General features: G+C 37.7%; 2 protein-coding genes across 3 annotated transcripts; both read left to right on the top strand.

Moving 5' to 3' along the window:
- The first annotated feature begins 420 nt into the window (after positions 1-420).
- Positions 421-13,932, top strand: aqp9b (aquaporin 9b). The gene is made up of 6 exons (XM_044200110.1): positions 421-688; positions 1,462-1,588; positions 4,738-4,875; positions 5,225-5,343; positions 6,339-6,556; positions 11,809-13,932. Exons 1-6 carry the CDS (start codon positions 587-589, stop codon positions 11,969-11,971), a joined length of 867 nt encoding a protein of 288 aa, XP_044056045.1. The 5' UTR covers positions 421-586; the 3' UTR covers positions 11,972-13,932.
- Positions 13,933-16,985: 3,053 nt separating this feature from the next.
- On the top strand, positions 16,986-26,427 carry lipca (lipase, hepatic a). Of its 2 annotated transcripts, none has more exons than XM_044201385.1 (9): positions 16,986-17,480; positions 20,152-20,330; positions 20,644-20,823; positions 21,015-21,132; positions 21,282-21,515; positions 23,137-23,379; positions 23,840-23,954; positions 24,359-24,577; positions 25,663-26,427. In XM_044201385.1, the coding sequence occupies exons 1-9, from the start codon at positions 17,399-17,401 to the stop codon at positions 25,778-25,780; spliced, it is 1,488 nt and encodes a 495-aa protein (XP_044057320.1). In that variant the 5' UTR covers positions 16,986-17,398; the 3' UTR covers positions 25,781-26,427. The 2 variants fall into 2 exon arrangements, with proteins under 2 accessions (XP_044057320.1, XP_044057234.1); XM_044201299.1 differs by having other exon boundaries at positions 17,191-17,480; positions 20,146-20,330.
- The last annotated feature ends 1,210 nt before the right edge of the window (positions 26,428-27,637 follow it).

The following is a 27,637-nucleotide window of genomic DNA, read 5'->3' as shown; positions in this document are numbered from 1 at the left end:
GCTATCAATCCTAAGTGGGACTTGGTTTCCTATCTTTCTTATTTACTCATATTTCATGTTGAATGTCAGTGTGTCTGCAAGTCTGTGAGTTTAGTCATCTACTAAAATATCCTTTGGGATGAAAGTCTTATCTTAACTCATCTTTCATGGTTTTGTTGACATAGCAGCCTATTATTAAAGGATTTTCTCATTTCTTTTCAGATAATGGTATTTTAAAATATGTCATATATATATCGTATCGTATATCCTTCTCCAACGTACAGCCTAATTTACTATTATTTGTGTGCCCCATAAATGATAAACCAAACAAATACTTTCAGCAACTGTTGGGTCTGGATGGCAATGCAAAAAAAAAAAAAATCTGGAGCCCATATTTCAAATAAAAAGTAGACCCCTTGTGGTTATAAAGGGAAATAGTTGCAGAAAGCTTAACGTGCCTGTCGGCTTGCCGAGGGCTGCACGGTCCGAGCGCACCGAGTGGGAGGCGGCAACCTGCACCGACAATTACGCAGAGACTCAGAAGTTGTTGTTAGCTGTTTGTTCTGGTCGGAGGAAGACATCAAGGAGCCGCAGCAAGAAATAAAAAATGGAAAATGAGAGCAAGAGGAAGATGAAGGAGAGATTTGGCCTGAGGCGGGATATCTTTAAAGAGTTCCTGGCGGAATTTCTGGGGATATTTGTTCTGATAGTGAGTACCTCCCTCTGCACCTGTCATCCAGCTTAAACAGCCGCTTTAAAGCTCTGAACCAGTATGCTAATAAGGTGTCAAACTGGGTCTCCTGGGACTCTGACTGCTGTCTCTCAGATGTCTCTATTAACAGATAGTATATTCTGGGAATAACAGACTTTCTCTTTGATGTGCTCAGCTGTAATTTGCTCCTGACAATCATAACAAGATGTGGCTGATGTGGGATGTTTTCCTTCCTCACAACTTCTCCAGAAGTGCAATGTATCACAAAATGCGAATCATCATAACTAGAATAAGTCATAGTTATGTAAAAAATAAACATGGGATTATATTAATTATGGTAAATGATCAGTTCACTTTATAGCGAAGAGAAGTATGGTTGTTTTTCTGTGTTTCCTTTATCATTCTTTGAAAGAGTTGCCTGCTTTTCAGTTATTATGTGTTTCTAGTCTGGACTGTCCTCCATCTGTCACCTCCCTGAGTCCACTTTAATGCCTGTGTTCAGAGGAGTGATGCAGCTTCCACAACAGCCCTTTTTATGTTTTTCTCCGCTCATCACTTTTTTTGGGGGTCTGAATTACTTCTGCCTTTTACCTAATAAGTGGGGGATTCATAATTTTTCCGAGCTCCAAGTTGGACAAATTGTCTGTGGCAGTCACAGGCTGTTGGTGGACAAGAGAGCTAGTGTTAATGGCGGGTATAATTAGAATAATTCAAAACAATGAGTCTCTCTACCTCCACCCTTTGTGTTTTTGTTCTTGTCTGTGTCCCAGCTCTTTGGATGTGGTTCAGTGGCCCAGACGGTGCTGAGCAAAGGGGCTCTCGGGGAGCCCTTGACCATCCACGTTGGTTTCACTCTGGGAGTCATGATGGCCGTCTACATGGCGGGGGGAGTGTCAGGTAAAAGTAGCCCACACTTTGTATAGACACATGCACAGCTCACATTCATTACAATACTAAATCATCCAATTTCTCAACTCTTCCAACTAATGACTATTTCCATTATTCAATTATTCTGCAGATTAGTTTCTTGATTAATTGTTTGGTCACTAAAATGTCAGAAAACTAGGGAAAATGCCAGTTTGATAAAGCTCAAGGTGACATTTTTATATTGTTTGTTTGTTTTGTTTTTTGTCCGACCAATGACCAAAACCCAAAGATATTCAGTTTACGGTGATATAAAACAGAGAAAAGCACACATTCTCACAATTAAGAAGCTAGATCTAAGGGAAAAAATTGATTAATCGATTATTAAAATAGTTGCAGGTAAATTTTTGGACAATTGACTAATTGTTTTAAGCATGTTGACATAAATGACAAAGATGCTTTCTCGTTAGTTCAGTCGTTTTCTCGGCTCTCTTGCATTCTCAGTAAAAGAAAAACAAGGAAAACATACAATTATTTGAGATTTCAGCCTGTCAAAACACAAACTCAGGCTGGTAACAAAGTTCATCATTCAATGTTTGTCTGTGGTGGAGATATGATCTTTGGTCGTGGATGTCTGGCCGTCTCTTTGCTCTTACAGCACAACAACTCTCTCCTCCAGGTTACTCTGTGTCACTGTTATCTCCATCTTCAAAGTATTTACATGAAAATCTTTTGAAGAAAAGAAAACTATCAGGCTCTCAGATGATTCATTGCATTCACTTACTGATCTAGATGAAGGAAGTTTCTATGAAGACCAGTGTAGACCTTTGTTATGGGCTTGCAGAGCATTCAACATAGAGTAACCCCTTTTATGGTCTAGAAGGCAAGAATTGCTGATACTAATGGGGAAATGTGGTTTTTATTGTAGAGTGCTATTATTTAATGACCCTCTCTAGTGGGCTGATATTCAGTCTAAGAGTGGTGTCAGTGTGCTTGAGGGCTGGAGATATTGTGTCCTGATGTCCAAATGGGACTTTATCGGGTACATTCCTAAAGGATTACAGCAAGAGGAGCCCTCTGTGTGTTGCCAGTAATGATAGGGATAGGGGGGTATAGTTGTTAAATGTCACAGTGCTTCTTATGGGCTTACTGAGCCAAAATGGTGAGTGTCCATTAATCAGCAATCAAGGGATTCATTATAGTGTGCAGGCTTCACGAATTGTTGTGTGGTCATTTCCATCACTGTTGGGAAATGAAGATTTCTCATCAAAAGCGGAAAGAAGAGATCCTATAAATGCTGTTGCATCTGACGGCATAATAACTGCTTAAAGAAATAGTTTGACATTTTGGGAAATACACTTATTTTGTCATATCTGTCTATTCAATATGAAGCTACAGCCAGCAGACCATTAGCTTAGCTTAGCATAAAGACTGGAAATGGGGAGAAACAGCTACACTTACCAGACACATACATACATATTTACCACACAGACACGAGAGTGGTATCACTCTCCTCAACTAACGCTCGGCAAGAGAGCGAATGAGTGGATTTCCCAACGTGTGAACTATTCCTTATTTTGTCAACCTTTAAAGGTCAATGCCATACAGACTTTGTATTCCTAAATAAACAGTCCCAGGGTGGCACAAATTCTCCTGTATCATATGTTTTAGTCCATCAGTGATTTGGGTAACTAATATATTTTGTGCATTTGACGAGATTTGAAATTATTCATTGAGAAATATAAGTTTGATGATGAATGGAATGGAGAATGGAAAAAAGCACAGTGATACAGGCTTTTCATCTCTATCTTGTTTAGGATGGCTGTTGTGATCACATTACAGTGTTACTTGTGCTACATGTTTAATGAGAAGACTTGTAAAGCTTCAGAGGAATAGCAGAAAAGCCTGAGGACAGGGAGGTTAATATATGGAGAGCTTTTGCTGCATGACTGGGCCATTCAGCCCTGGGGTCCACAGCTCAGTGGGAAGCTTCTGTCCAACGACATCTCTGAAGATGATCATAGGTATTGGACTAATGAGCTTTACTGGGGCAGGGGTCTCTGGAGAGGAGGGGGGTCAGGTGTGACAAGCCTGGCTTTCTAGGCTTCCCTGTCAGGGCGGCCGTAGGAGAAGAAAACACAATTGTTTTCACTTTGTAGTCTCAGATTTTAGATGACAGTGTACCGTAAGTGTGACACATCATGGTCACTCTAATGACCTGCAGTCTACGTGTGCCTTAAGCAGATTCAGGCAGATTATGTCAGATGCAATTCCGACAGGCAGGTCTGGCTGGTTGTTGTGGTCAGTGTTTGTGAACAGGATGGGGAGATTAACAATGGGCGCATGGCTGATACCCCCAGTGGTGTTACCACAGTGAGGTCAAAGCCAAGATCCCAGAGTGTTAAATAAATGACCCCACACTGCCATCACAGCCCAGTAACATTTGTATGGAATGTGTTCAAACACACGCCTCGTAAGCACAATGTAGAATATAGGAAAACAGGCCAACTCTGAAGGCACACAAACCCAGTGCTCTTTGTTTGAAAATATCCTGAAAGTTTTTGAATGAATGAGCACCAGAGGGTTTGAACACAAGTACTAAATGATCAGACAGCCTGTCACTGACTGTTTTAATCCACTGAACTCAGTTTATCTTATCTCATAAGAGAAGACACAAGAGACTTTTAACATGCTTGCCTAAGTCATCCTCCTCAGCCTTGTCACATATGTTTGACATCTGATTTAGAGCTGAAACAATGCTGAAGTCAATTAATCAATTAGAAAAATAATAGGCAACTATTTTGGTAATCTATTATCATTTAAAGGGAAACTCCATCAATTTTACACATCAAAGGTCTTGGGGAGTAATATTGCATATGTGAAAAAAGTTTTATAAAACCTTTTGTGGATGGGGACCTGCGTGAAATCTGATATATTGCCTCAAGTGATATCACTAATTGTCATAATATCATAATTGGTAGATTAATTGATAATGAAAATAATCTTTAGCTGCAGCCCTAATTTGATATTTGTTTTGAGTCATAAAAATGTTGCTACTTTATGTCACTTCCATTTGTTGTTGTTCTACTCGTCTTTTCAAAATACTGTTCTGGCTGTTATGTTTTACATGAGCCTTATGCAAATACTTGATTCTGCTTATCTTTTCTGTTGCATTGTTTCAGGAGCCCACGTGAACCCTGCTGTGTCTCTGGCCATGGTGATCCTGGGGAAGCTTCCTCTGAAGAAGTTCCCTGTGTATGTGGTGGCACAATTCCTGGGGGCTTTTGCTGGATCCTGTGCTGTCTATGGGTTGTATTATGGTGGGTGTAAATGTGTAAATGTCATCACTACCAGAGAACTATCTCAGAAAGCAGGATTACTAGATTATCTGGATAACTTTTTTGAGGAAACCCAGAACCCCATCAAGTTTGAAACATTGACTGAAGTGAGGTTATCTGGCTAATTTAGTAATCCTGCCTCACGAGATGCCCCACTGTAATTGATAGAAAGGTGGAAACAAATATGCTCCTGCACAGAGTTTTCCCTATTACATTTGGATACTGTTTTTATGTCTGACTTAATAGTAATAAAAACGAAAATATTAGAGGAGCTTGTTGGTGATAATTGCATAAAAAGTTGCTTATCTTTATTGTATTTTCTTTTCCACAGATGCTTTGATGGAATATACCAATGGAGAATTTGCTGTTACTGGTGCAAATGCCACAGCCAACATATTTGCATCATATCCTGCAAAACATCTCTCAGTCCTAAATGGGTTTGTTGATCAGGTGGGGCTTAAGACTAACTTGTTTTTGAATCTTATATCAGTTATTAGCTTTGGAGGGCTTTTGCTTCTTTTTTATATGGAATTACTGATGTCATTTTCCAACAGGATTCTGTGTATTTGAAAGCCACTAGGGCATACAGTGATGCATGTGAGCGTGCATTTAGTGCAGTCATGGGTGTGAATGTAAGCATAAATGGACATGTGAGTTGTTTGCTGATGCATGAACAATTCTGCTCCGATGCTGTAACTAACTTTTATCTGTTCTGGATGTGTATGAGGCGAGATGCACAAGTTAGTTTGTGTATTTAGGAAGGCAGTGAGGGCACTAATCAGTATGTTTGTTTTTTTTAAACTTAACAGATTCAATTTCAAAATAAAGCCATAATGTACGCCAATGTTTACAAGCATTACTGATGTAAACAAAGGAGCTACACAATCAGAAACATTAATAATTAACTTTCAGTTGTCATGTAGAGTAATGAAGAGACCTTTCAATGAATTTGAGAGTGATAGCAGGTTCTAATGGTGTGTTTTGATATTTGGTAATGGGCATTTGGATCCCAGACTGTGTGTCTTTAAGTGGTCAAATTTGAATCTGTAAAATTAAACATAATATACATTTTTAAATAATATGTTTCACATGTGAAAGAGATTAATTATGCTCTTTGATAGTGACACACTGTTGTGTTTTCTTAATATACAGCCACATGGGGCTATATAGTAAAGCTACCTTATACAGACTGAAACCAGGGGAAAGGGGAAGCCCCATAATAGGCTTAGACAAAGTAACGTAGGGCAGAGGTCACCACCACAGATGAGGTAACTCAAAAACATCCTCTCAAAAACAACAACAACAAAAACCAACATAAAGAGTAAGTTGTGATGTTTTTTTATTTAGGATTGCTCACTTCATTTAGAACTTTATGTATTATTGTAGTCTGTAAAATATTACAGACTATAATATTTTGCTAATTGCCTGATGCTTTTGATTTCAAGGTAATTGCAACTGCCGCGCTGATCCTGTGCATCCTGGCCATCACTGACAAGAAGAATATCGGTGCTCCAAAAGGCATGGAGCCTCTGTGCATCGGCCTGATCATCATGGCCATCGGAGTGTCCATGGGTCTGAACTGCGGCTATCCAATCAACCCGGCACGAGACCTCAGCCCACGGCTCTTCACGGCTGTGGCCGGGTGGGGCATGGACGTATTCAGGTAATTTCACTGATGTAGAAACAAAAGGGTGCCTGTTATCACCCGTAAAGTACAGTGTACTACACAAATATGAAAGAGAGAGTTTAAAAGTTTCTAATATCCAGGGCTATGTTGGGATTATTATCAGAAAGATTCAAGAGAAAATGAAAGACATCTTCTCTAAGCCACTTGTCTAAGAGAGCTTGGAGTCCATTATTTACTGCCGCTCGCACTCTCGCCGGTGCCTTAGACGTAGTAGATGTGTGATGTAAGAAACTCTGAGTTTAATCACGTGGCTGCTCTTTCCTGTCCCACATGAAGAGCAGCATTTGTAGCTCCATCTCTGCTCTCTTGACAATCTGAATGAATATTTCAAAGACCATGCGTGTGTTTCCTGCATTTTGAAAAAGGGCTCTGGGATTTAAGTGAACAGGGAGAGATTCCATGCACATAAATATGAAATATTCAATGCTTCGTTACTCAAATGGCACAATTTCCTCAGTCTGTCTTTCTTCCTCTTATTCTCTCCCCATCATCACAGCTGTTCCTGGTCCTATTTTGTTTTGTTTTTTATTTTATTTTATTTATTCTCAAAAAGATGTCATATTTTGATCAGATTTGGACATACACAAAATATTTTTCTTACAACCAATAACTTTTTATAAATAGTATGTCATTCTTTTAAAACCAGTACCTGTGTAATAAATTTTAGCAGAAATGAATTTGCTGTCTATAACTTTCTTGGTTAAAGGTACTTCGTCTAGGTTTTGATCACAAGTAGCGCTATGGAGCAATGTAGTGTTGGTATCACATGCTCTCCCAGCTTTGGTTCTGTCCCAGACAAGGTGGGAAAATTAAGGAATCTCTGGCTCTTATTCAGTGATAGTAAAAGGGATCGTCTACAGTGATAGTGGTGGGAAGATGTGATAGTAGATTGATTTTTGGTCACTACTTTACAACTATGACCTTTGGTGTCAACATACACACTTACAAATTTAAATTCATCTAACCAGATGCATTCATTATGATTCCTAATTTTTTACCAAATTATTTAGTCACATATAAAGTGTCATATTTCACTAAGAGACAACCAGATATGGCAGATCACTTCAACCACTCCAAAGTGCAACCGCAATTTAATAAACCAAAAAACGATAACGTCGCACAGCAATGATGCCACCCTAATGTCACTGAGTTGTACATTTCAGACACTGTCACGCTGCAAACAGGAGAGGGGACAAGGTGCATCCCTGTCTCATTTTCACTTTGGACTTTGGTCAAGAATGCAAACAAAGCTGTCGTGCTACATATATATAAACTAAATGGCTTACAACAGCAGACTTTGTATACTGTACTTCTACAGGATACCTCCGGGAACATTTTTTCAAAATCTACAAACACATAGACTCAATAAGCAAACTCGTATGATCTCTCGATTGTCTGCGCAGGTTTAAAATATTGGCTCTGAGGATGACAACGTTGGTTGGTTGGTGACTTGGTTTGTCTGTCGGTCGGACTCTTGTGCCAATTCAGAGGCTCTTTTCCCAAAATCCTTGCAATATTGACGAGGCGTACATGTTAACTGTTGTACCCTAAAATATCCAACGCTGTTAGCATTTCAGGAGCTGATCTCATTTATCCCTGGCACCTTTCCACCAAAGAGCTTTCTAACTAACCAATGAACTCTGCCAGTGAGATACTGAAGGCTAAGAGTTTCAAGATCCTTCCAGGCCACATTTAGTTTCTCACAGTCTTTCTTCCACTTTTCACCAACTTCTCCAGAGGAAGTCAGTGCTGTCCTTGCTGAGAATAATGTTTTGTTTCCTGCTGAGATGAAGAATAGTTGACCAGAATGTCTTTGAGGTACTCAAAAGATGTTCTCTGTAGCCTCTCTTTACTGGTGCTTTTACAGACGTACAACCTCAGAAATCTCACCCTTTTTGGTTTGATGGTGGCACTCTGAAGCCTTATTTCTACAGCCTCACTGCCTATTTTTCCTCTGAAAATGTTCACTTTTTGTGTCAGCGATATTTGTATTATAGGGCATAGTTTACTTCTTTACCTAGCAAATCTTTGCAAAACTTTTCTCACATGTTGCCTGTATCTATTTTGACTGGTGATAGATATATGCTGTTATTGTCTTTGCCCTCTGTGCACTGTTTTTCACTGGGCCTGGCCTGGTCCTTTAGTTTAACCGCTGCCCTTGAAAGTGTCTGTGCATGCCACTGCTGAAATGTATGAAGAGTGGAGAACAAGTCATTGTCAAACTAAAAACTAAACACTGCTTGGTTAATAATGGTGCCTTTTAAAAATAAGTTTAAGCACACACCTGAGTTAAAAGGTTGTTACTAAACTAAGGATTTTTAAAAGCAGAATTATTAATTTATCTTGAAAATAACACAACATTTAGTGGTTGAAGGCAGTTTAAAGGCTCGCTATGGGAAAGATACAGTTTCTGATGCTCTCAGTCCCCATACCACACCTTGAACTATCACCAGATGGCTCATATGACTTTACAAATATATTGCAAGATTGCTTTAATGCACATATAAGCCCTTGGTACTAGGTTCATATCATGCATAAAGTATGTGTTAAATCTGACATAATCTTTTGCAATCATGATATAAACACAGCAGCTACAAATGCTGTGTAATGTAAAAAAAAACAAAACAACAACACTCAAGTCAGGCTGAGGATTTCTGTACATTACATCCCTTTTCAGCATTGAGCGTGAAGGACGGCACTTGGCTCCATTCAATGTCCACATGGCTTCAATGTGACCCACCAGGTGTCTGTCTCTTCGCCTGATCATCTTAGCTGTGTCCATAGATTAAAGTCTATAATCCAGCCGCCTCCCTCCTCTAGTCTACTTACTGAATGCCTACAGGAGAGAAAGATGACCCACTCAGACGCTTGTTTGCTATCAGGCCTGTGCATCAGCTCTGTTAACTGAAGCCCTTTCACCTGCAGTAAAGGCCCCTAACAGCCACACTGACCAGCAGGACTCTAATCTCTGTCTGAGGTTGGCTAGAGTCAGAATGAGGACACATGCTGTAGGTCCAACACTCAGAGCTCCTTAAGACTTTACTGTAATCTGGGATAACTGTGTATAATTCATCTGAGATAGGATGATACTAACATAAACATACAGATTGGAGAGGCAGTGTACATTATTTCATTTAAAAGGCTACTGCAGCAATTTAATATAATATTTTTATAAAATTGGGGGACTTGCAAAAAGAAAAAAAACTGTCAAAAGTAAAGCAGCAAAGGTCAAGATATCCTAACTTTTAGTATCTAGTATGAATCAAGCTGGATCCTAGTCATCCCTTAATGCAACTCAATAGTGTCTTTCATTATGCTGCATTTTTGTTATACCAGAGTAATCATAATTACGAGTTTCCAACTTGTAAATACGGTTCACGTCAATGTCCAAGTCGTAACTATGATTGGAAAACTTTTCTGAAACCTCCGATATATCTGACTTGGTGCTTAATAATACATGTGTCAGTACAATATTATTAATATTAATATTAATATTAATAATAATAATACACTTTATTTATATAGCACCTTTCATAACAGAATGTACCTCAATGTGCTTCACAAGGGAAACAAAACACTCAACGTATTTAATAACAGGAAACACAAGGATCATATTAGTAATAAAAACAATCTTAAGATATAAAAACCATAAAACCAGTATGCAAAATATAAAAATATCACGTACTGATGTAAAAATAGTCAACAAATAAAAAGTGGAATTAGTTAAAAGCAAGTTCATAAAAGTAAGTTTTGAGCTGGTTCTTAAAACTAACAGAAGTTGCTTGTCATATTTGTGATGAGAGTTTGTTCCAAACCTTTGGCGCATAACAACAAAAAGCTGCTTCATTATATTTTTTGTAAGTCATTTTTGTAAACCAGCGCTAAATGACCTAAGGGAATGGTTTGGAACATACTCAGATAATCAATCAGAGATATACAAAGGTGCTAAACCATTTAGGGCTTTAAAAACAAGTAAAATAATTTTGAAATCAATCCTCATTGTTACAGGTAGCCAGTGTAATGGCGCAAGTTTTTTTTTTGGTAATCCAGTATAGGGTGCTTTACAGTAATCTCGATGAGAGAGAGAACAACATCTTTTTGGCATCATCCAAAGAGAGGTCTAACTCTCTAGCTATATATCTTAAATATATATCTATATGAATATATATATTAAATATATCTTAAATGATAAAAAGCAATCTTTGTAACATTTGTTGATATGTGATTTAAAATTCAGCACAGAGTCAAGAATAACACCCAGGTTTTTTACTTCAGGCTTACTCTGTAGGGACTGAACAAGTGTCATGCCTCATGTCAGCCAAAGTCTACCATTCAAGGTAATTTAAAGAATAGTTTAACATTTTGGGAAATACACTTATTCGCTTTTTTGCTGAGAGTATGAGTATCTCATGTTCGAAAATATAAAGCTATCGCCAGCAACTGGTTAGCTTAGCTTAGTTTAGCACAAAGACCTACCTAGAGTCTTGTCATCACTGTGACAAGCGGCGACTCCAGGAGGTTACTGTGACGGGCCAAAAAGTAGCCCACCACATAACTAACCGTAAAACCACAACTTGTCAAGACATAATGTGTTAATTAGTGAACTTTAGAGGTGCTGGTAGGTGGATTTTCTTACCTTTGGACAACTGGCTGCGGGCTGTAGCTTAACATTTACAGTGCAGATGCCAGAGTGGTATCGATCTTCTCATCTAACTCAAAAAAGCATACTTCCAGAAAATGTCAAACTGTTCCTTTAAGCCCAATTTTAAAGGATTTAGGGTGATATTGAATCTGCAGTCATGCAACTGTCTTGAGTCGTCCAATGACGTGAACGCTCACAAGTCATTAAACATGGAAATCTTTCCCATCTCTACCATCCACCCCATGTGACATGAGTGTGATATTAGACTCTCCCTGCCTGGTAAACTTTCTCACTCCATGCCCCCAGTTTGTATTGCAGGCTCTGGCTTGCTGTTAAAAATTTGTAGTCTGATGTCACTTGAGTCATTTTCTTAGACTTGACAAAGCTCCTTCACAGCCACAGATGAGCTGTTTTCACAGGCTGTGTAGTGCTGCTCAGCATTGGAGTACTCCATTAAGGCACAGGTTTAAGATTTAATCAGGTTTAATTCATGCAGGATTTACTATGTAAATAATAGTAAATATATTGTTAAATTGTATTTTGTCATAATTATTCATGTGTATGGGACGGGTCTTCCTCACTGCAGAGCTGGAGGTTGCTGGTGGTGGATCCCTGTGGCAGGGCCTATGGTGGGCGGAGCAGTTGGAGCGGGCATTTACTTTCTCTTCATTGAGTTGCACCACGCTGAGCCTGAAAAACAAGAGGAGAACAACATCCAGGACAAATATGAAATGATAACTATGAGTTAAAATTTAGAACAAGGGTTGCAGAGCAAGCAACAAAGCAGCTGACTTTCACGTGATGAAGCAGTTTTATACATTTCTAAAATAAAAATTCTGAGAAACTTTACAGTTAATGGTTAAAAAGCATGCATCTGACTGCACCATTTCATAGTAATTTGTAAAATATGCATGAATGTTTTATGAAGCCTTTAAAGTCTCTTTTTGTAGAAAGTCTGGTCTATTTACAGGTTTCAGGTTTTATCTGCCAGGGGCTCTTTCATATATCAATATATTAAACTTGCTGAAATATATTCTCTTTAGACATAAAGCTTTTCCTTTAATTCCATGATATCATAACCTTGTATGGAGAGTTTCCTCTGCATTATCACTATGCTGTATTCTTCATCGTCTCCTATTTCCTAACTGGGATCATCTCCTCTCATTAGAAATATTTGCCAAGTTTCTGTACAGCATTTTTATTTTTACTACTGTCTACCTAACAAACAGGGGCATTAAATACATGTAGCACTTAGGAAACAGTTGATTTAATGTGGAAATGCAGTAATTTATATTATATTTAGCCATTGTGTTACATTAATGATGCGTTTTGTGTGACTTCCTCATTCTGTTTCACTTCATCCTTTGCATGTGTGTAAAGTACGTGAAAATGTGGAAAGTGTGATGATTGCTTACAGCGTTGAAGTTTTTATAACACATTTTTGTGTGAAAATCCAGCCTTAAATGATTACACTGATGTTGCTTACTTTTTCTTTTTTTCCACAATTTTGTGACACACAGACTTGTGTTATATTGCTGGATTACAGATTTACTCATTACAGGCACCCTTGATATTGAAAAGCCATAATTTAACAGAAAACATGTAAGTGTAAAACATGTAAATCATTAATTTTGTTTCCAGCTGAAGCTTTTACAAATGTCACTGAATTCCTTGATGAATTGTGAGTCAGTGCATGTCCTGTATCAGGGGCAAACACAAAACACTGACAGTAACTGTTTACATTAAAAACTCATCAGAGCTGAGGTAAAATGAGTGATAAAACACACATGGTGGTTTAGATTTGGTCCCAAGTTCAACATTGGAAATTGGACAATGTATTGCAAAAGTAACAATACTGCTTGGAAATGTACAATGGAGGTGTAAAACACGGGACTTTCCTTTATTAATTGTGCTTCTTGTATCTGGTGAGCACAGAAATGTGAATTTGCAAAGACAAACCCAATGTCAACATGCTATGTTTTAGAATAATATGATTTGTAACCCAGCCTGGAAGAATGGGTAACATGCTGTAGACACCACTGTCTGACAACAGGATGCATGTAGACCTATGCTGATGTTAATGTGCACATACACTAATTGTGAGATATTGTACTGTACTGAATGTCATTTTACAAGAGCACAATGGTTATGTAATACACAAGACACTTGTTTGGTATTATGACAATCATTTCAATTAAGAGGTTTTTTATCATTTGATTGTTTTACTTGTGTGAAACAGAAAAAAATGTGAAGAAAGTCAATGGCACAAATATCAAAGAGTGATTTTGCTGCAAAATCCTCAATTAAACACGCAGTGCATAATTTGATCCTGCTTATACCAGAAGTAACACTCGGTGTGCCCATTATACTTAAAACCCTTTATGTGGCCTACGTTTGAACCACAATAATTACAGTATGCATGTTTGAAAAGCAGCTGAAGGTGTTTGTTTTACTGAATCTACTCAGCTCTTCAGTGACATGGTGTATGTGTTGGTACCCGTCTCTCCCTGTCCTACACTTTGATGTTAGTGCTTCTGTTCTGAGTGGCAGCCTGTCAGGAAGAAACATTTTAATATTTTTGTCTGTTGTTTTGTTGTTGCTTGTTTTAAGTTGCTTTTTCTAAGGTAGTTTCCTAACATTATTTTCTCATGTACGCTTTATCTGAATCAGCTGTGTGTATCTAAACATTGAATAAAGTTTGTTGAAATAAGTTGTTTTTGTTCATACTTGTTATGTATGTTCTAAAAACTTTGATTTTTTGATTGATTGGGGCACACAATATATGATGGCACAATATTTTGTGATATAAAAATCGATGATGCCGTGATACCTCCCAAAGGATACATAAATTATAACCACTGAATTCCATTTAGCTGTTTCAGTTTTAGGGTCCTGGTGTTGTGCACGCTGGCTCCCTGTCACACTGTTATGGCTCACTGGGATTCTCTCTAGTTAATGTTATTAGTAACACCTGTGCTTTTCCTACTATGTCAAGTCAAAATGTCTGCTGTGAAAATGTAATCAAATTTATGCAGGTAAATGTTTGCTTGTGATTTTATTTTTAATTTTACACTGAAATCTGGAAAGAAAATATAAAAAAGAAATGCTGAAAATTAAACACACTGGTTTGAGACATTTTATGCCTAAGGGGGAATATATCTTTCTTTTTTTTTAATTCGAATTTTGTTAAAAATATCATGAATGTTATAGACCAAGTGCAGGAGTTTATTCTACAAATAAAATCAATTATTAGTACAGAGTACTCAATCACCACAATCATCAATCATCAGCATGAGTAGCAAGTACAGCAAAAATACATTCAAATAAAAGAAAACAACTGGAAACGCTTATATAACTTCATAGAGAATGGATGAAGAGTGCTTTTGCTGTTCAGTGGTTTCAGAGCTCTTCCCCAGAGTGTATCCTCTCTTTGACTTGAATAATAACAGTGTTACATAATAATGGACCACACTAGCTACTGTAAATGAGCCTTTTGCTCATATGAAAGTACTCCTTCAATTTTTTTGTTCTTAATCTGAAGAGGAATTGTGTATTTGTACCCTTACGGCAGCCGTGATCATTCTCATTTTTAATCAGATATATCGTATTGTATTTTTTTCTTTGAACTAGATAAACCTTTGTATTCCTGTATATTTGTTCAGCATGTCCAGACACAGAAGCAAACACACACACACACACACACACACAAATATATATATATATATATATATATATATATATATATATATATATATATATATATATATATATATATCAGTCATACTAGTTTATTAACAAAAAAGAAGAAAGGAAAAAAGAAATAAGATTAATTTAAGTGACAGACTTCTTCAGACAAAACTACTGACATGCATTTCTTATTTGTTACAAATTTAAGAGACTCAAAATAACATTCAATTTCAGTTAGAAACAACTTAAAAGATGGGGTTGAATTAAGAAATGTAGCTTTATGAATGTGAAATTTCCCTAATGAAATAAAAAAAAGTTAACAATATTGCATAAATTGTTATCATTACATTCAAAATAAGTGATACTTTTTTACTTTCAGTGATAATCACATGTGTTGTTTTGCACAATATATAATTCTCAAAGTCTTTCCAGAATGTAATACAATATGGGCAACCATAGAACAGATGTTTTCATGTTCAGTCTTGCAGAGTACATTTGTTATCAACATCTATCATGTTTGCTCTTCTAAACTGTTCACCTGCAGATGTGACATCACACATTAGACAAACTGTGACTTTGACTCTTTTGCTGCTGTACTGAAATAAGGCTTTAAAGAACATGTTTACAGCTTGAAATGTTATTCTGTTCATGCTTAGTGTAGCAGAACAAAAGAGGAACACTCACTGAAGCCTCAACTATGAAAACTACGTGTCTGTGTGTGTTTATATGTGTGTGAATACTGACCTGATTTGGGTCTTGGCACACAGTTTTTTAACTGACATATTCCATAAATACATCCAATAATGAAAAATATAGCAATTCATCAATGCCAGCTTAGGTATTACTGTAACTCATTTCACAGCCTCTATGATGAAATGTTGTAGGTGTAAATGCATTTAAAGCTGCTGGATAATTAATATTACCAGTTTATATTATTATAAGAAAGCATAAGCATCCATTTGTACGGAACAGCCTGAGTTGATTTAATTGCAGTTTGATTTAATCATATAATGACGCATGCAGTCAGTGACTGTATTGGAATTTCCAAAGAGTCTCAGAAACTATTGATTGGGACATACCAACTTAAACATCATCAGTTATGAATTTAATAATTTGAGATTACTGTCAGTGGGACTTTCTTATATTTCAAAATATAGAGCAATACAGGATATTTAACTGACGATTCCTTCAGCAGCTAAAATTAGATTTCTGACTATTAACATAGGAAAACATCAGGAAAACATCAAAACAAGCAGACAGATACACAGACACCAAAATATAATCAGCTTATAAAGTTTGAAATGGCATGACGGGGGAAAAAACACCTACTTAAACATCCAGCATACACTGAGCTACATTAGCATTCATTTGGAGTTGTGTTTCTGTTACCCCCTTTCCATTAAAATCATTTGATTCAGTGTTAATATCAAAAATATTGATTGAAATATTCATGCAAGTGTAACCTGTTTGAGCCCAGCACTGAGGACACTTTGTATCATTGTATTCACTTAGAAAGACAGAATAATGAAGATTCTTTTTTTAAATGAGTGCAGATGAGGAGTGTAAGTACCGGACTTGTACTCAGTATGTGAGGGTCACCATGACCATTGTGTGATCATTAACCTTGTTTGTGTACTGTGCTTAAACACACCATTTACCTAAGACAAACTGACACTTGAAAACAGTCCAGTGAAAAGATGATAGAAACCTGTAACATTTAATTCCTTGGTCTAAAAACACCACAGACATTACAAACAGAAATGAGGATTGGGCTTGATTTTATCAATTATCTCCTGAAACAGCATGCTGAAATCTAATTTATCATGAAAATAATTGATTATGTCATTTGACATTAAAAAAAATCTCTGAATACAATCTGTTGTTAGACTGAGTACACTGGGTACGTGAAGTGCTACTTTTCAACTGTTCAAACATGTATTGCAGCAATGCGGGAAGATTCCACATCTAATTCTTGCTTAATCATTCATGTTTTGTCCATGGACTAAAGTTTGGCTTGAAACTGGTAGTTCTGTAAAAACTACATAGAGAAGGACATTTCTTGCACTTGTAGATGGAACATGGAGAGGGTCTGAATGAAGGATCTGAGGTCATTTCTACCTCTCAGTTACTATCAGCACATTGTACCAGATCCCCTCCCCGTTCATACCTCTGCTCTTTCACAATGTGTTCAATCTACACAGCCCCCAGCCAATCAGGATAGGACCAAATCCCCTTTACCCATAAACCATTACTTCCGGCGCCCCCTCTCTCTCCGTACAGTGTAGTACAATGTGTTTCCCACTGTGATTTCAAGCCTCAGGACAGAAATGAGGCTTCATTAAAAGAGTTTCTATAGCTGCAGACAAAAGGATCTCCCCTTCAAACTCTACATTACCTGCATTTCCCCCACTAAAGATTTTAAACCTGTTCTCATCACCTGTGGGAGAAGTGTTGGTTCAAAGGAATTACCAAAGTGTCTGTTCGACACCATGTCTGTGGTCAAGATCCTGTGCTGTCTGCTGTTAACGTATCACCTCAATGAGGGGAAGAAAATCAAAGGAAACAGAGCAGGTGAGTGAAATGTCATGTTTAAATTATCCCAGAAAAGTGTGATAAAAGACATTTGTTGCATAGGTTTGACTGCCTTTATTAATGGATAGATGGATGACAAACCAGTACAGAATACATCTGACTGGTTGACAGTTTGGTTATATTTACATATGGTCTTGGAATTGGTAGATTGAAAAACACTTACTACTGATGTCTTCATAGTTCAAATGTGAAAAACATCACACCCTAAATATAATTGTACACCTCCCAATCAACCTTGTCATACTGTCAGTTCATATATTAGTAATCAATATCATGCTCCTGGTGACAGTTTTCAAACAGCGGGGACCAAACTGCAGTTAAAAAATTGGGCCTTAAACCTCTTTAACTTGATTTTTCCTCCCAAATTTCCTTAGAAGTTTATTTAAATTTACTATGAAATATTGCTTATTCTTTATCTGAAACTATATCATGCTGAATGAAATATTTACAATAAGACATTAAAGTTTTATGGCCTAACCGTTACCTCACACAGAAACATCCAAGGTGCATTGTGCAGAATTTTTCACACATTTTCCTTAAAGGTACTTTTGGAAACTTTGGAATCTCCTCTCCTCTAAAATCTTATATAAACTTCTGTGGTTTAGAACAAAGCTCAGCTGCACAACATGTGTTTGTAAAGATGAAGCCTCCAGTGGGCACTTCAGAGTTCCAGAGCAACCAAACTGCAGCGGCCAGCAGTAGCACACAGCTTTGGGGTGTACACTTTCCGTTCTCCTGTTCTATCTCATGTGTTTGTTCTTTTGAAGACTACTGATTCAAAGTATATTATGTATCAACAACTCATCACATGTTCTGTCTAAAATCTACAGAACAACAGAGAGCCGTGTTCGAGCTGAGATGAGATCAACTGATTTCTTCACATCTTGTATGATTATAAAACACCTCTTTTTTTGTTTATGCTCCTAAGAGAATTGTTTGGGTTTTTTGGGTCAGGCAAAACCCTTTTAAATCTTTTATATCTTATATATATTTTATCTTTTAACCAACTACAATGGAAATGGTAAGGACATTCTAAGGCACTTGTTGTATTCTGTTTAATAAATGTATTGAATTATCACACCATTCATGTTTTGAATTGAATGGTGAATGATTGTTACACCACTATACATTATGGTGGCTTTTTCTGAAAATATAGTAGATACAGTAACCAAACAGTTGCTGTCAAATATGTGCACAGGAAGTAAATATTGCTGAGCAATAGCTGTTCTATTTAAAGTTTCTCAAACTTTTTTTCCTTTTGCTAAAATCTGCTTAAATTGTGTTTTCTACTAAGTTTGTTCGTAATAACTGTGAAACAATCACTATGTAAATTTCATAACCCAAAGTTTTCCCCCAATCATTTGATTCTGTGAATTGTCTCTTTGTATCTTTGGGTGGTTTAATGGTTTAAAAATTCCTCACAATAAAAACAAATACATGAAATAGTAGAGAGTAAAAATCAGTCTCTGAGCCACATGGAAAGTATCAGTCAGAGCACACTGCATGCAAACACTGCTGCAGTTTCTTTTTTTATCATTCAACATTATTGCAGAAATCATATTAAACTAATTACAGTCTGAGTTCTGTTACTAATGAGTCAGACTGTTTTTAATTGCTCTCCATGTTCATATGGATAAACAGTCATAACAGTAAAGAGACACACCAAGGAAAATGTGGGATTTAATGAGCAGAGGGGTGGATGATGGATGTATAATTACTTTCATTACTCAAGGGCTTCATATCAGCAACCAGAGCTAATCAGATGGCAACTGTATCACTGAGTGTTGAGGCGCCTGAGTTTCTGGCATCATTAACATTAAAATGTTAGAATAATAAATATGCTGGACATGAATCAATGTAAAAACCTTAAAGGAAATGTAATGATGGATTTCTTTGGAGGATGATCTATAACGTTTGTGTGTGAGATTCCTGAGGTTTCTGGGCTGTGGTTTTAAACATGTTAAGGGAGGAAGAGTTTATATAAGAAATTACAAGAAGAGTCTGGCAGAGATTCACTTGATGAGACGTCTTGTGAAGCGTTATCTGTGTGCATCTGCCAAAGGGGTCTGCATGACCTGAAAACACAGAAAAATACTTCTGAAAGGGCATTAGTCAGCCTACAGTCCAAATGGGCTTCAACAGGCAGTATTTGAATTCTCAAAAACACTTTCTTTGGATAGTCCACCTACAGATAGTTTATAGTGTATTTGTAACATTTCAACAGCTTATTAGTTGAGACTCAACAACTGTTTCACAAATGAAACCGTTTTCTGATATTACACCATTGTGGTTAAGGTTTGGTTAGGTTTAGGCACAAAAAACATCTTAGTTAGGGTATTCATGAATTGTCACATATACTTTATTGAAAATCTACAGCCAAAGCGAAACCGTTGACATGTTACAAATACTCTATAACCTATCTGTAGGAGGACTATACAAATAAAGTGTTACCTCTCAGATAATCGTATCAATACATGAATTAAAACATTTCTTCTGCTCTCGAGTGGACAATTAAAGTGAATTCCCATGCTTTATTTGTAATTATTCACCTCAAAGTAAACACATCCAGTAGCGCAGCATGTTCTAATATGCAGAGTAATCATGAAGAACAAACAGATAACTCCACTGTTGTTTGATTTCCGAGGTGTAGCAGACACAGAGCAGAGGGGAGTCCTGAAGGTGAAAGAGCAGTATGTCAGCAGTTCAGCCTTCAGGCTGTTTAGAGAAGGTGAGGACAACTGCACACTGGACCCTCTGCAGCTGCACACTCTCACCTCCTGTGGCTTCAACAGCAGTAATCCCCTCATCATAATCACTCACGGGTGGTCGGTAAGGTCAACTTTTCTTCCACTTCACTGACTTGAACCACTGGATACAAAACATGGAACTTGGACCATTATGGAGGAATTGCTGCTGGCATAGTGTCAGATGTTAAATCATGTTCAAAACCTAGAGATATGCTGAAATAACAAAACATAAAGTAAACATGCAGAGACTTTCTGAAATGGCTGCAGAGACTCATTTAAATCTGAGATCAGTTACGCATCAATATCTTAACTTTCTTTCACACCATTGTGTTCAGTTTACGTTTATTCTGGCCATTTCAAACATATTTCTAACAATTGGTATTGTTTTTCCTAAGATGGATGGTATGATGGAGAGCTGGGTGCTCAGGTTAGCCACAACCCTGAAGACAAATCTAATAGACGTCAACGTGGTGATTACCGACTGGCTGTCCCTGGCTCACCAGCACTACCCCACAGCTGCACAGAACACCCGCACTGTTGGAAAAGACATAGCTCACCTGCTGCAGTCACTTCAGGTCAGGGGAAGTTACTCTACTGAAGGCCACTTGATTTTCAGAGCCAATATCATGTATGCACTGAAGTAAAATCTGTTAAATTAGTGCATTTTAGTGCATTTTTTAAGAGGCAGCTTAAAACACCAGGCATGTACCAGATTTAAGTTGTCAAAGGTCTTCTTAAATTATGTACCTGTCATAAACTCCAACAGGTACACTACCAGTACCCAGTTAGAAAGGCTCATTTGATTGGCTATAGCCTTGGAGCTCACAGCGCTGGATTTGCTGGAAGCTACCTGGAAGGTTCGGAGAAGATTGGAAGAATTACTGGTGAGTTTTTCTACCGGATTAGGGTAATGTGCTTATAAATTCACTGGCCAAAACAAATGTAATATGCAAAAGGACATTTTGGATAGTGAACTTATATATTCTGTGTTCTGTAACAAATTCGTTCTCGATTGCTCATTGTATCTGTCCAGGTCTCGATCCAGCGGGGCCACTGTTTGAAGGCATGTCTCCCACAGACAGACTGTCTCCTGATGATGCTGAATTTGTGGATGCCATTCACACCTTCACCCATGAACGTATGGGCCTCAGTGTGGGCATCAAGCAAGCTGTGGCACATTATGACTTTTACCCCAACGGAGGAGACTTCCAACCAGGATGTGACCTGCATAACATTTACGAGCACATAGCCCAGTACGGGCTCCTCGGTACGATAAAGAACACACTGCAACACATTAGAAAATTATGACAAAAAATATACAGTATGTATTTACTAGATAATATGTTCCTCTGGGGACCATAAAATCTAAAGCTCTGCAAGTGGCTCCCAGAGGCTGTAATGTTTATTACACCCCAATACCAAAGTGTTGGACAGAAAGAACATCCTGCTCTTTTTAGTGCAGTAGTGCGGCTAAAAATGTTAGATTTGTGCTGAGGCTGGAGGAAAGATCCTAGAATATGTAAAAACAAAAATGTGTATCCTCTGGGGACCATGAACATGCTCAGAGAAGTTTATAGTGTTCTATTTATTGGTTTTGATATTTCTTGTGTACAAATTGAAAGATTTGGCCTCATGGTGGTGCTATAAAAAGGTCAGGGTGTCTCATGGATAGTCAGCCATTAGTTTTGCAATATCTTTAGTACAAAGCTGACAATTTTTTAGCACGATGATGGCATTAGAAAGGTCCACAGGTACTGAAAACATCAGGATTCAACCTATGGGAACCATGAAAATCCTCAAACATTTCCTGGCAAGCCAGTAGATCTCATAATTGACTAATCTATATTGTCTTCCACTGTTACAGTTCTGGCTTTAGAAAGTACAAGAGTGGAATATTTGAAGATTGCGAGAAAGGCATTTAGGTTTCAGTGATTTCATCAAACCCTCTTAACAAACAACAAAAACAAAGATTTTGATGAGATATTTTAACATTTCTACAACAAAATAGTAAAACAAATAGTCCTAAACTAATCCAAACCGCAGACCATTACAGTTACTTCTCAGGGATACCAAAGTTCATTTTGTGTTTTTTAAGGTCTGGATTCTGGATATTCTTTGTGAGATTGAAGGGAGTTCTTGTTTAGGAGTCAGTCTTTTCCCTGCCTGAACAGACATGCCATTCAGCTTTCTGGTACCCCTGTGTGCCATTTACAACCCTGCATCTGAGGAGAAAATGCACAACTCCAATCAGAGCAGTGTGGTCTGCTGCTTAACCGCTTACTGGTTTGCCTCTTCCGTTGCTCTATCATAACATTTTTTTTCTTAATTGGCCTTGCCACCTCAAAACACTGGTTTAGAAGGAATATCTTGGGCACCAATTCATCTTTTGCTTGTTGACAGTTTTTCGTTCTGTCTTCAGGCAGAATTTAATTCCTTCCAGTCTAACACAAGTGGCTCTGGGATTTATGGTGCTTCTCAATCCAAAACACATCCACAGACTATGACAGTGAGAGCCACATTAAAGCATCTGTCATCCTCAGGAGTTAATTAGCAACATGTGCCTTCCTCTGCTCTGTCCATCCCTCTGAGCTGAGCTCCCTCCAGGCTACAAGAGTCTACTCAGAGAAAAGGCCTTCAGATCAGACCAGTATCACACATAATGAGATGCTTTTAGGAGATGTGACAGAAGGACAGTCTGTTAGATGTCAGGCTTTAGTGATAATGAAGTCAATCCACAAATAATGGTCAGACACTATGATTAAGGTACTCCATAACCTCTCAATCCACAGGAGAATATGTTGTGTGGAAATTAGCTGTTGAAACTCAGATTAAGGTTGTTCAATATCTCGCGTATTAAATTTCCACCATATTTCTGTTTCCATCCATAGGTTTTGAGCAGACAGTGAAATGTGCTCATGAGCGGTCCGTCCATCTATTAATTGACTCTGTGCTGAATAAAGACAAGCAGAGCATAGCCTACAGGTGCAGTGACAAAAGCGCTTTTGACAGAGGTGTCTGTCTGGACTGTCGGAAGAATCGCTGCAACACACTGGGCTACAATATCAAGAAGGTTCGCAGTGGCACCAGCAAGAGGCTCTACCTGAAAACACGCTCTCGGATGCCTTACAAACGTATGTAGATGTCCTTATCATTTTAACCAAAAGACCTTAAGATACATTAATATGTCTCTAGTCATTATATACTCAGTTTATAAACCAGTGCTACATGTCTTTCTTTGAAATTCAATAATTCTACAAATATATACAGTCTAGACTGATCATCTGAGATGGATGCACAAGGTGATAGTTTAGTTTGAGTCAATCCCTCATGTACTGTCCTGCTGCAATAGTCACTAGAGCACCAAATGTTTATTAATCTGCCACTAAAAATAGTTCCCAACAACTATAATATGTAATGTTCACTAAAAACTACAGTGCCAAGCTATTTCAGGAAAATTAGAGCCTTTTTTTTTTAAATGTAACTATTTGTGATGCGATTTACATCTTTAGTAGGAACAAATGGAACAAACTCTGAGTTGGATGGCTTTTCTATCTTCATCTCTTCTTCGTTTCTGGTTCTCTCTCTCTGCAGTCTATCATTACCAGTTCAGGATCCAGTTTGTCAACCAGATGGAGAGGATCAAGCCCACTCTCACCATCTCCCTCTCTGGAACAAAGGAGGAGAGTGGAGACCTCCCCATCACTGTGTGAGTACTGTACCACCTCCCATCAGGCCTGCATTACATCACATCTATGCTCACTGTACTCAGTCTTTGACACATGCAATATGCAGCTGGGCTCTCAACCCTATAAAGACTGAAGGCAAGTTAAGGAGAGCAGCTGACACACATGGAAACAACTGGAGCTGCTGCATGAAAGAGAACTATAAATGGGGATGATGGAGTAAATAATTTACTCAAGACACTATTCCCTGACAACTGTGCTATCCTTCATGTCCTGTGTATCAAAGAGCCTTGGCCTTAGAGGAAATCTCATGTGCTGTATTGCTTCGTCTTCGCTTTGTAATAAAGAAATGTGCCTGTTGCAGGATGTCCCCAGATGTAATAATCTAACTTTGGCTGTTTGTTTTTGTGTCTTCCTTTTTAAACAGCACTGAAACGATTTCGGGTAATAAGACCTTCACCTTCCTGATCACCCTGGACAGAGACTTAGGGGATCTGATGTTGCTCAAATTGCACTGGGAGGGATCGGCTCTGTGGAAGAACATGTGGAACCGGGTGCAGACCATCATTCCCTGGGGCAGCCGAATGAGAAAACCACTGCTGACTGTGGGCAAGATCAGCGTCAAAGCAGGCGAGACGCAGGAGAGGTACAGCTCTATGTTACAAGGCAGCAGTGGTGGTGGAAGTATTCAGATGTTCTCAAGTAGCAATACCTCAATGTTAAAATACCCCATTACAAGTAAAAGTTCATTACATACTACATTCAAAATTGTACAAGTTCAGAAGTATTATCAACAAAAAATAATACAGTATAAAAGTATAAAAAATAAAAGTACCCTTAATGCAGACATGGCTCCTTTCAGATTTTTACTGTATATTATTATATATATTTCAGTACTGGATCATTATTACTGCTGCATTAAGATGTAAGCAGCATTTTAATGTTGTAGCTGGTAAATAATATAAATATAATACATAAATATACTGTTGATAGTTTAATCTATGTTTCTTTTTTGAGAATGCACACACAGCAAAGCGCAGATGAGTGTGAGCTGAGACACAAGTTCATCAAAATTAAAAAACATCACACAATTCTTCATCACACAACATACCATGCTTTATTTCCCAAATGTTGGCCTACTTGGCCTAATTGGGGTGGTATATGAGGTCTTTCCAGTTTCTTTTCATACAATTAGTCAAGTGACTTACAGATAATAGAAACACCAAAGATATAGGCAACATTTTAACCATCTTTTTCCATAAATGCAGTGTAATGAAAATTACTATATTACTACTATGAGATGTAGTGGAGCAGAAGTATTGAGTACCATAAAATGGAAATAGTCAAGTACAAGTATCTCAAAACTGTACTTAAGTACAGTAGATGAGTAAATCTACCAATGTATGTATTGCCCCTGCCAATGACTTAGTAAGTTATGTTATAAATCCTACTAATTATTGTAAGTATGTCAGTTTATGTATACAACAATAAACATTCAATAAAGAATAAATGTACTTGTTTTAAAAGATACAATAACATCTTGCAGTGTCCCGCTCTTGACAGCAGAAAAACCTTCAACATCTATACTATCGCAGACTTTTAATGCCACCTAGTGGATTGTTTCCCACACACAGAATTTGAATCATTTATCATCATGGACTGACCACTCTCTGCTACACTTCACTTTCTGTTTAACCAGACCATGTCAACAACATTGTTTCTGTTTTCTAGGACATCTTTTTGTGTCATGACAAATGACGGACAACATGTTGAAGTGTGGCAGGATAAAGTGTTTGTGCGCTGTAAAAAAGACACACCAAAACAGCACAGAAGGAAGCACAACCAATAGACTTGGGTGGGTCCCTTAATATGTTCAACAGACTGAAGATCTCTGATGGGTGACCGGCAATTTCACAACTGGATGAAATTTTGTGAACTCCTCAAAGTGAGGCGGTGCAGATTTAGGGAGTAAATTAGAAAGTATTAATTGTATGAAAGATGTGGCACTGAACAAATAGTGTTAAAGTTTAATAGGAGAATTGAACCCTGGGAAGCTGAGGCTAGTTTACTATTGTAAACTGTGTTTACAATTTACAGGAACATGTTTAAGTTTGATTATGTGATCAAATGATTAATAAACTAAGTATTGCATGTGATCTTTATACCAGACACTTTGTTTTCTCACCAGAACCTCACAATGTAGTTTTAAGAACCAGCCCAGATCTACATTTCTGTCTGCAGACAAATGTCATTCAGGGGTACAAACGGATGATCGTTTGCCAATTCAAATATTAACCAGGCAGTGAACACAAAGTCAGACATTTAATGACGTTAATTCCAAAGGATGTAATCTTTTTATGGCTGTTGACTATCCGATGTAAAATGATCAATCTCATCATTTAAAAACCTACTTTACTCCTGCCAATAACATCATATAAATATATGTTAATCAAACTCAAACCAGAGCAATAAATATTCCCTCTGGTTTTTTTTCTATTCTGTTTTGTGGTCTGTGTTGTTTAGTTTTTCTTGGAGATTCTCCTGAGCTGCAGAAAACAAGAATGAAGCTAAGGTTGTTATCAGGATGACACCAAGATTTTTGCAGTTTTGGACTATATTTTGGGACAGAGAGCCCAGATGTTTTGAAGTGTAAGTGTTAACTGCGCCAGGGCCAATGACAATTACCTTGGTCTTATCGATATTTAGCTGCAGGAAGTTCTGGGCCATCCAGCATTTGAGGTCACAGAAGCAGTTGTTGAGTGTATTAATTTGAGAAAAAAACATTGGGGTTAAAAGAGAGATACAATTTAGTGTCATCTGTGTAGGAAGCTCACATTGTACCTGCAGATGACATGCCCCAGGGGTAACATGTAGAGAGAGAACAAGAGTGGTCCAAGCTGACACTGGTAACTTACTATAGTGTGGAAACAGTGAGTCTTAATGTACGATAAAAATAATATGCAATCAGGCAGAAAGCCTCAAATAGAGGCAAGTATTTAGCAGGTGGTGACTCCAGAGGGCAGATGGCTAAAATGGAAGGCAGTAAAATCAAAAGCAGGTTTAATCACAGAGAGCCATGAGTAAAGCTGGAACATTAAGAGGACAGTTCACCCCCAAATCAAGAATACCTGTTATACCTAAAATACCTGAAGAGCTACTTACCCATCTAGATTGTTTTGGTGTGAGTTGCCCAGTTTTGGATATATCGGCCTCCAGATGTCTGCATTTCTCAAGATAATCCACAGATTTGTTGTGAGTAACCGGGTCATGATTTCTGGAAAGAGACGTTGCTGTTGATTTTTTTCAAATGTATTGTTTTGCCGCTTTGAGCACCACAAGCCGAGTGCCTTATAGTCCCATTATATAAAAAAATGCAGACATCTCTATGGCTGATATCTCCAAAACTGCAACTCCCATTAAAACAGTCTAGATGGATAAATAGTACTAAAGGAAGGATTTTTTTTTATTATTTTGGGATGAACTGTCCCTTTAAACACCAGCTCATGTCAGACCATCGTGGCAATTGAATCCTGTCCTGTCGAGCAGCTCCAACATCTGAGATATCATCATCATCACTGCCCTGGATGTATTCACGTTCATGTGTAATGAAAAATAACTTAACACAAACAGTGTAAGATGCACTCAAACCTGTTGAAGAATCATAATACTACCTTTTGCTATTAGTAACAAATACTGAAAACAAAGA

Source organism: Siniperca chuatsi, linkage group LG1 (assembly GCF_020085105.1).
Source record: "Siniperca chuatsi isolate FFG_IHB_CAS linkage group LG1, ASM2008510v1, whole genome shotgun sequence".
NCBI classification, from domain to species: domain Eukaryota; kingdom Metazoa; phylum Chordata; class Actinopteri; order Centrarchiformes; family Sinipercidae; genus Siniperca; species Siniperca chuatsi.
The sequence above is the reverse complement of the archived record's forward strand: the minus strand, read 5'-3'. Positions and strand labels throughout refer to the sequence as shown.